The 10,000-nt window shown below is 40.4% G+C and overlaps 1 protein-coding gene across 5 annotated transcripts in view; it reads left to right on the top strand.

Annotated features, from left to right (window-relative positions):
* Positions 1-10,000, top strand: part of LOC125042532 — a 140,581-nt gene that overhangs the window by 68,513 nt on the left and 62,068 nt on the right. For all 5 annotated transcript variants that reach the window (XM_047638199.1, XM_047638194.1, XM_047638197.1 and 2 more), the window contains exon 4: positions 5,711-5,882. In XM_047638199.1, the coding sequence (XP_047494155.1) occupies positions 5,711-5,882 (172 nt within the window). The remainder of the gene's footprint in view (positions 1-5,710; positions 5,883-10,000) is intronic.

The following is a 10,000-nucleotide window of genomic DNA, read 5'->3' as shown; positions in this document are numbered from 1 at the left end:
AGCAGGGCGGGTCCTAGTCCTCGCTCCCAGGTCATCCCCGCCTTATAACTGTGATCCCTCTCGCATTTTTCGTGTGTCAGCGGCGCCCAGCAGAGACAACGCGACCTCTTAATCCCCATGGATTCGACGAGCCTCCTGTACCTGGCGCTCTCCCTCATGTGGTGGCTGCTTTTCACGAGCGTCACGTTTATGTTGCCCATGTCCCTGCTGCTGGCCATGTGGCTCGCGGGCGTCCACGGTATGCTGGTCCTGAGGCTCTTCCGTCTGGCGCAGGACGCTCTGCAACGTCGCTCGCGTCCCCTTCTGCAGGTCGTCGTTAAAATTATTCTCGCTGCGGAGTAGGTTGTTGTTCCTGCGAAAGAAAGGGAGGAAAAAGTAGAAAAAGATATGGAAATAATAAGAAAAAGTGAAAACACAAGGAAGAAGTAAAAGAAAATAGCGAACCTGTTAAAAATCCACCGCTGACCTTTTTTGTAATTCAATGGAAAACGCGTGATAATAAAAATCTGTTATCTTAATATCACTCTGTTCTCCGTCCGTCACAGCTCGACCTCATAATTTTCGACAGATATACCTTGACATGAATACATTTTATCCGGATTCCTTTGTGCAGTCGCGGGAAAGCGGAGGTTCACTGATCTCCCGGAGGACAGTGACAAGGACTAACTCGCAACAGCTCCAAATTATTCTCTTATATAGGGAGAGAGAGAGAGAGGGGAAAAAAGCGTCTTTTCAGTCAAGTCACCGAAATATGTCGGAATCGAGCAACGTGAATATCTTGTTCTAACATCACCACAACAAACAAAAACAATGTGTTGAGTCACCAAAATCTGCGCAAGGGTTATGGGCAGCTACACCAAGAGACACAATTTACTCTCAGACCACGTACCATATGCACGGGGGTAAACACAGCATACTGCTTCTCAAGGTCATTGGGCGAAGCGGCGCGAAAAAGAAATATGCTGTTCGGGGCTCCTATGGAAGCTGTTTACTGGATGGTTTACTGTGAAGTTGTGGAATTTGTTTGTTTGATTTTGGTTGTAGGAGATTGTGTAGCGCAAAAAAATGGGTTGGTTGTCTTCCTTATGCATGGTGTTTGTGTTTCTGGTGGCCGTTGTAGATTGTTTAAGCGAAGTTACGGAAGTTGTTTACATTTTTAGTTGTACGAGTGGCGCGTAATTATGGGTTGTTTTTTTATTGATGTTGTTTGTATGTCTGGTTGTTGTTGTAGACTGTATACAGCGAAGAAATGTGTTATTTGCTCCTCTGGTTGTTGCAGTTTGTATATTGCGAAGTTTAAGAATTTGTTTATATTTCTGTTTGATGTAAATTGTTAAGCGCGAAAAATGTATTGTTTGCTCTTCTCTGGAAGTTGTTTGCAGTTTTGGTTGTTGCAGAGTGTAGTTTGCTTTTCTATCGAAGTAGATTACATTCTGGTTTGTTGTAGATTAGCGCGAACAAATATGTTGTTTGCTCTTCTTTGGAAACTGCATATATATATTTTCGGTTGTTGTAGATAGTTTAGCGGGATTTGTATGAAAGCTACGACAGATTTATGTTTATTTATAATTGTTTTAAATCTGTGACCGGAGTTCTAATGTGACCAAATATTACATATCTGAAGCATATTCTAGAACCACTGTTTTGAGGAAAAAAAATCTGTATATAATGCATATCCCCAACGGAAATGACATCTTATTTCAGCGAGATAGTTAAGCCTGGGATCCTCATTATTCATTTTTTGAGGAAAATAAAACAAATGAGGGTCTGGAAGCGCAAGGGAACTCGATGACCTGTGTGAGGCAAAGGAAGAATTTTTTTTTTTTATTTATTTATATTTTTAAAGAAAACAACAAAACGGAAAATATGACGCATAAACTACTTTTAAAATTGCGATAAGATTAAGGATAACGTTGCGTATACAGAAGACCAAGGGCAGTAAAAAAATACATTATGATTCATATATATATATCATTAGAGTAAAATATATAACACTAACCAGGAAGTAAAAGACAACAAACCTAATAATGTACATAACAATTTCAACATTTGAGCGAAAAATAACATCTCAACGTATACAAGAGCTTTGAGAAAGAGACAAAAGATAATAAACACTAAGGCAAAAGGCAAAGGGAATGTCCTAATGATATGCAAAGCCTGTTATCACGCCCACCCTCCGCCCCCTAACCTAACCTGAAGTACAAAGCCGTATACCTTATTTTATGGCGACTAGGTACTTATTTACCTCTTTTATTTACCCTATGGCATCATCCTAGCCTTGGATTTTTATCCTTAATCCTTTTTCCAGTCTTTATCCTATCCTCTTTGTTTTTAGGTTCGTATGAAGTCGGAGAAAGGAAGGAGGGAATTATTATTTGTTTTATATTTGCTGATTATTGAAGCCTCTTGATATTTTTCTCTTTTTCTCCTTTATTTTAACCAACGTTTTAAAAGTTTATTATCTCTCCTTCGTTTTCCAGTTCTTTCGTCACTCTCTCTTTCTTCTTCTCCCTTTTTTCTTCGCTTTTAAACCTTCACTTGTCCCTCCCATCTCCCCCACCCCCCCGACTCCCCCTTCCCCGCCCCCAGTCACGGTTGATGACGTCACGGACTTACCTGGAGCGAGTACCTGGTTTTTCTGGCGAAGCTTTTAGGGAAGGGCTCATACCTGGCTGGTATTTAGTATCGCTAGATTAATTATTTCTGTTGATGGTATAGATCATAGATAATCTGTTGTTTATGTCTCTTATCTCTTTTTTTTTCGTCTTCGTAGATGGTATTTATAAGTTTTTTTTTTTTTTTTAAATCTTTATTACAGTTGATTTGGCATTAACTGTTGATAATCTACGGTTTATCTTTAATAACGGTTTATTGTTATTATTTCGTTGCACATTTCATATTGCTAACATATATCTATTTCAAAATTTTACCAGTATTTTATATTCTTCACTTTGTTATTACCATCATCATTATTATTTTGTATTATCGCTTTCATCTTTTCGATGATTTTATTCATGCCATTTATGTATTTCGTTTTACATTTTTAAGCTCGTATCCACCTAAAGGCGCCTTAATTTTCGCGCCAAAACTACGACCCGCGGGAAAAAAAGAGGTTTCAAAAGCGTCTTTTCTATGCAGCAGGCTTTTTTTTTTTTGGGGGGGGGGGCATAGGATACAAAGGTCAACAGGATACTTGAGAGCGAAAAAAAAGGATTTTCGGATCCTTCGAATTGATTCTCCTTAGGTGGGGATAACCTGTGATTTCTTGGCTGTTTCACAATCATCCGAGTCAAAAGACAGACATTCGGACGAAAATTACGTTGCGTTGTCCGAATGCTTGTATTGTTGTTACTGTAATCTCGTCAATTAACGGAATAGCTATTATTTTTTTTTTTATCAGCTTGCTTATCTTTCTGTCTCTCTCTCTCTCTCTCTCTCTCTCTCTCTCTCTCTCTCTCTCTCTCTCTCTCTCTCTCTCTCTCTCTCTCTCCCTGCCTCTCACTCTCTCTCCCTCCCTCCCTCCCTCCCTCCCTCCCTCCCTCCCTCGCTCCCTCCCTCCCTCCCTCCCTCCCTCCCTCCCTCCCTCCCTCCTTCCTCTGCCTCTCCCCTTCTCTCACTCTATCTATCTGTCTATCTCTATCTATCCACCTATCTGTTTTGCCTTTCAATCAAGCAATTAATCAATTTATCTGTCTATATATTAATTAATTCATCAAACATTGTCTCTATCCATTTATATCTCTACCTTTCCCACTCTCTCTAAATGCATTATTTCTCTCTCTCTCTCTCTCTCTCTCTCTCTCTCTCTCTCTCTCTCTCTCTCTCTCTCTCTCTCTCTCTCTCTCTCTCTCTCCCTCTCTCCCTGTCTCCCTGTCTCCCTCTCCCTCTCTCCCTGTCTCTCTCTCCCTCCCTCCCTCCCTCTCTCTCTCTCTTTCTTTTTCTCTTTCTCTCTCTCTCTCTTTCTCTCTCTCTCTCTGCCTCTCCCTCTCCCTCCATCATTAGCGAGGGTGACTGTCCTGTCCTGACCTCCAGTTCGCCTTCCTCTTGGCGTCGAACCAAACAGCTTCGCGAGGAAAAGAATATATGATTTTTTTATGTGATTTTTTCTGTGCATTTTCGTGGTTTGGACATAGCGGGAGGTTATTGACTATTTCCTTTTGTATGTGATTCATTTGTGTTTGTGTGAATGTGCTAATGGGTAATTGTCGCTGAGTGAGAATGGAGAATGTGTTTACGTAATTTTTGTTGTTGGTTGTATGAGCGGTCTTTTGTTGAAAGGGAGAATAATTTTTATTGAAATAGATTAAGGTTAGGATTTGTTTTGTTGTTCGTGGTGTGTATAAATGGGATTAATGTGGAATTGATTTGTTTTATTTGGCTTTATCTGTATCAGAGATATTTTCGTAGAGATAAAGAGTATATATTTTTCCTAAAACTAAACCATCTTAAAATACATCTTTGTCTTCTATCTATTTATCTTTCTATTTATTTTATTCATGCATTTATCTATTATGCATTCATTTATTCAATTTTTTAAAACTCATTTTCAACTTCCTCTTCACCTTCCTCATTTCCGCCTTTTATCCGCCTCATTGCATATTCATTTCTGCATCATTTAAGAAGTACGTGCGTTGGAGATTTTGATACTGTATCTGTTGTCTCTCACACACGTTCGCGTTCGCATGCATACACATTTATATAGATTGTTATATTACGGATGGAATGTTAATAGGGATATGTGGATGAACACATAAACATATATATGTGTGTGTGTATATATATATATATATATATATATATGTGTGTGTGTGTGTGTGTGTGTGTGTGTGTGTGTATGTGTGTGTGTATGTGTGTGTGTATTTATATTCATATATATGTCTATATATGTATATATATATATATATATGCGTGTGTATATATATATATATATATATATACATGTGTGTGTGTGTGTGTTTTGATCAGCGAAATAATTATTTTTATTACTTTTATCAATTCAATCTTAACTGGTTTACCCATCACATCCAACCCATGATGCTCTTGGTCCCTCTCGTACTCGCAGCTCAATCACTTTTACCGATTCATCTCAGCTGACAATTTTTATCAGAATCACTCAGCGCCGTATTTGATTCCTTGGCAACTTCACTTGGTTGAGTGACTTTAACCAATCAACCAATAGAATTCATAATTGCTTGTTTACATTCCTTCACTTGGTTGAGTGACTCTAACCAATCAACCAATGGGATTCTTAATAGCTTGCTTATATCCCCTGCAACGTTGCACTTGCCAATTCCCCTTCCTTCAAAAATACCAACCAGTATTAATTTCAACCATTTCGGATAATTCTTGGATATTGTATATTATTGAAGATTGATATTAATGTTTATGGTTACGTGAATATTTTGATTTAATTACGCAGTCAGCTAATCTCTCATTCAGCCAATCACGTAAACAACCGAATCTCTCAGTCATCCAGTCAACCACTCAGCTAGTCATCCAGTCAACTGATCATTTAACCAATCAGCACAGTCACCCAACCACCCAATCAGCTAACCCCTCAACCACCCAAACAACCAATCACCCAATCACTCACCTAACCAATCGCTTAACCACACAACCACCCAACCACTCAACTAACCCAACCGCCATTCACCCAATCACCCAATCACCACCAATCCTAACGACCCCCCTCCCCCTCTCTCCCCCCCAGGCGTGCGATCGGGTGCCCCAGATTCGGGCCAGAAGCTCCGGCTGGGCAACGGGCGCGGACCCTGGACTGGGCAGCTGCAGGTCAAGTATGCCAACTCGTGGGCCTTCGTCGACGCCCGCGGGTGGTCGCATACCCTCGGGCAGCTGGTGTGTCGCCAGCTGGGATTCCTCGGGTGAGTTGGGAGGAGAGGGATACGTATGTCTGTGTATATAAATATATATACAGTATATATTCATTTATATTGTTTTATGGATGTTTGTGGGATGTATATATGTATGTGTATATATATTATATATATGTGTGATGCATATATGTATATATGTATATATATGTGAATATATGTATGTATTTGTCATATATATATGTATCTATATATATGACATATGTTATGTATGTATATATATGTATATATGTGTACATATGTATATATATGACATATGTTATGTATGTATATATATGTATATATGTGTACATATGTATATATATATATGTTTATAAATACACACACACACACACACACACACATATGTGTTTCTGTCTATGAAGACAGAGCCATTTATGTCGGCGCTTTACCCAACGAAATTTGTAAAATACTTTTCATAATATTATTCCTTATCACATGTTGTTCCAGACAAATTACCTTCTTGAAGCAAGAAATATTTGTCGTTTCCTCACATCTCTTCCCTTAAGCAAACAGATCCATTGTCTTGAGTTCGAGAGAGAAGACATTACACGGCCTTTCATGGACATTAATTTTAGGCTCGTGGGCGTCCGCGATTCAAAACCCTTGGGAAATTTATAACTTCGTGAAAAAAAATGAAAAAAAGATCCACTAGTTATTTTTTTTCTTATCGGTTTCTTGTCACATTTTTTTGAGATAGAAAAAGACAATGAAATAAATGCATGGGTTTTTATGGGCATTAATTTTAGGCTTGTAGGTTTCCGCGATTAAGCGAAATTCCATTTTTTTAAATCTAGTCATCGTAATCTTAAAACAAGTTAATCTCGTAATCTTTTCTCTGCTTGTTTCTGTCTCTTTTTTGCGTAACTCTTTCCTCCTCCCAAAAAATCTGATTTTTGACAAATGATTCCCCGAGATTTATACGTATTTTTGCTTTTTTTTTTTTTTTTTCTTTTTTGAAGGAAGGTCGACAGGTTTCGCTTGAAGGTAATTATGCTTATCGTGGAGGTCTTAAATAACTCGTCTGTCAAAACTGAAAGGCAACGGACGATGGGCAGGCATGGGGGGGGTGGGGGGGGTGGAACAAAGACTTTAGGCTCGTGCGCGGAATTTTCTGGAATGCGACGCTTTTCGTCTTTTGTTTTTCTTTTTTTTCCCTTTTTTCTTTTTGTTGAAGATCTTTCGGTAGGTAGTTTTTTTCTCACAATTATGTAAAATTTGTAAGAAAAAAAAAAGATTCGTATGTGTGTATGAGTGTTTGTGTGTGTGTGTGTGCGCATGTGTGTGTGTGTGTGTGTGTGTGTGCGTATGTGTGTGTGTGTGTGTGTGTGTGTGTGTGTGTGTGTGTGTGTGTGTGTAGGTGTGCTTGCACGCTTTTATGCGTGCGCGCGTGTGTTTGAGTGTGTAGGTATTATATTAGTCTGAGGGAATGTGTAATGTTAACATATACTGGTGTTTTACCGTCCATTATTTGCACATGAACGCCCCAAATCTGCAAATGAAAAATATAATAATTCACTTCACATTAAAAACCCGACGACTTAATTTTCTCAAACAACCTCCCTTTCAATTGTACTTTACGTCATCATCCGTGATTCGGAGACGTCCCACGCAGAAGGAGAAGATTGATTATGCAAATGAGGTCATTAAATCGGCGCGTCGAACCGTAATTAGGATGTCTTGCGTATAAATTCCCCATCAATATCTTTGGGGTTTGGAGAAGCTCGTCAGGGAGGGAGGAAGTCACGCGAACTGAGATGAGGGAAAGGCTCGCTGAGGGGGAACAGCGAGAGAGAGACAGAGGGAGAGGGAGGGAGGAAGGGAGAGAGGGAGAGAGAGAGGGAGAGGGAGAGGGAGAGGGAGAGGGAGAGGGAGAGGAGAGAGAGAGAGAGAGAGAGAGAGAGAGAGAGAGAGAGAGAGAGAGACAGAGAGAGAGAGAGAGAGAGAGAGAGAGAGAGAGAGGAAGAGGAAGAGGGAGAGGGAGAGGGAGAGGGAGAGAGGAGAGGGAGAGGGAGAGGGAGAGGGAGAGGGAGAGAGAAGGAGAGAGAGAGTGAGAGAGAGAGTGAGAGAGTGAGAGAGAGAGAAGGGAGAGAAGGGAGTACTGACAGAATTATGAATAAAAAAAAACATTATCAAACCAATGGAAAAAAAACTGATATTAATAATGCATTAGTGTCGCATAACAAACACATCATAATAACAGATAAGGTAATAAACAATAATGAGATCTTTTTTTATCTGATTGATGATATGAATAACATTAATAAAACCGAACCGACCCATGTCACAGAACAGACAATAACAAAGTTAACTGAATAATAACAAAAAAGAAGAGAAGAGAAGAGGAAGAAGAGGAATATAGAAGAAGAAAAAGAAAAAAAAAAAAAGATGATGAGTGAAAGAAAAGAAAAGAAAGACGAAGAAGAAGAGGAAGAAGAAGAAAAGAAAAGAGAAAAAAAGAAGAATAAAAGAAAAGAGAAAAAAAAGAAGAAAAAGAAGATAAAAAAGCCGGATCTTGTGTGGCATCGAAGGTCACGTCAAAATACGACTTCACGTTCAAGGTCAGGCCGGCGACGCAGAGGGAGGCCGGACGGTCGGGCGAACGGCGCGGGGTGGCTTTCCCCCGCGCCCGCCGTTCCGTCTAGGCTCTCACCCCCTCCTCCTCCCCTCTTTTATGCCGCTGTTGCTGTGTGTATCTTTATTTCTCTTTTATTATTTTTTTCTTACTCATTCTTTCCCCCTCTCTTCTTATCTTTCATCTCTCCCTCTCTCTCTTTTTGTCCTCCTTTCCCCTCTCTCCCTTTTTTCTCTCCTTCCCCTTCCCTTCTCTCCCTCTTTCTACCCCTTTCCTTTTCCCCCCGTCTCCCTTCTCTCCATGTCCTCCCTCTCTCCCTCTCTCCTCTCTTTTTCCTTCCCTTCTCATCTCCTCATCTTCCCTTCTTTCCCCATTCATTTACCTCCCCTTCCTCCTCTCTCCTCCCCTTCCCTCCTCTCCTCTCCTCCTCTTCCCTTCTCTCCTCTCCTCTCCTCTCCTCCTCTTCCCTTCTCTCCCCTTTCATTCTCTTCTACCATTCCCCTCTCTCCTTTCCTCCCCTTCCCCTCTCTCCTCCTCCCCTTCCCTTCTCTCCCCTTTCATTCTCCTCTCCCCTTCCTCCTCTCTCCTCCCCTTCCCTTCCCTTCTCTCCCCTTTCATTCTCTTCTACCAATCCCCTCTCTCCTCTCCTCCCCTTCCCTTCTCTCCTCCTCCCCTTCCCTTCTCTGCCCTCCCCCCCTTCCCTTCCCTTCTCTGCCCTCCCCCCCCCCTTCCCCTTTCGCGTCACAGCCTTGAACTTGAGTCCTGAGTCTGACCTGCGTTCGAGGGTGAAGGAGGAGTGTTGGGAGGGAGCGGCGGAGGGGAAATAGAATAATGATAATGGTGATAATAATAAAAATGTTAAGAATAAGGGTAAGAAAGATAAGAATGATGGTATTAATGAAAATAATGGTAATGATAACAATCAAACAAATCAAAAGGAGAAAAAATAACACAATACGAAGTAAAAAACAAACAAACAAACAAAAACTACAAGGGAAACAAAACAAAGAAATACAAGTAAAAAATATATAAAGCAACCAAATATTAAAGAAAAAAACAACAACAGCGATAAACACGCTGGGCACTCGAACAAATAAAACAAATGGAGATTCAGCTTCTGTCTTGAAATCATTCAGATGGAACGCCACGTGCAAGAACATGTGACTAAGGCAAAATATAGATAGATAGATAGATACAATAGGGGAGAGAGAAAAGAAAGAAAAAAAAGAGGGATGGACGGGAGAGAGAACGAGAAATGGAGAAAGAAAATATAAGAGAGAGACAAACAGACAAACAGGCACAGACATAAAACAGATAACCACTAAAACAAGAAAGAACAAGAAGAAAGAAAAAAAAAAAACGAAAACTCCAACCAACGACAAGCGAATCTAATTTGCATGCAGCTCCTTGATGATTCCGTCCCCGCCAAATAAGGCCGCGAAATATGGCGTCGTCTCCTGCCAGGGGGAAAGCCCGCGAAAAATTTTGAGTGCGTGTTCGGTGTTCTTGCGGTGGAAAGATCATTTTCTGTCGT

Source organism: Penaeus chinensis, chromosome 32, assembly GCF_019202785.1.
Source record: "Penaeus chinensis breed Huanghai No. 1 chromosome 32, ASM1920278v2, whole genome shotgun sequence".
Lineage (NCBI taxonomy): Eukaryota > Metazoa > Arthropoda > Malacostraca > Decapoda > Penaeidae > Penaeus > Penaeus chinensis.
This window is presented reverse-complemented; position numbering and strand designations above follow the sequence as displayed.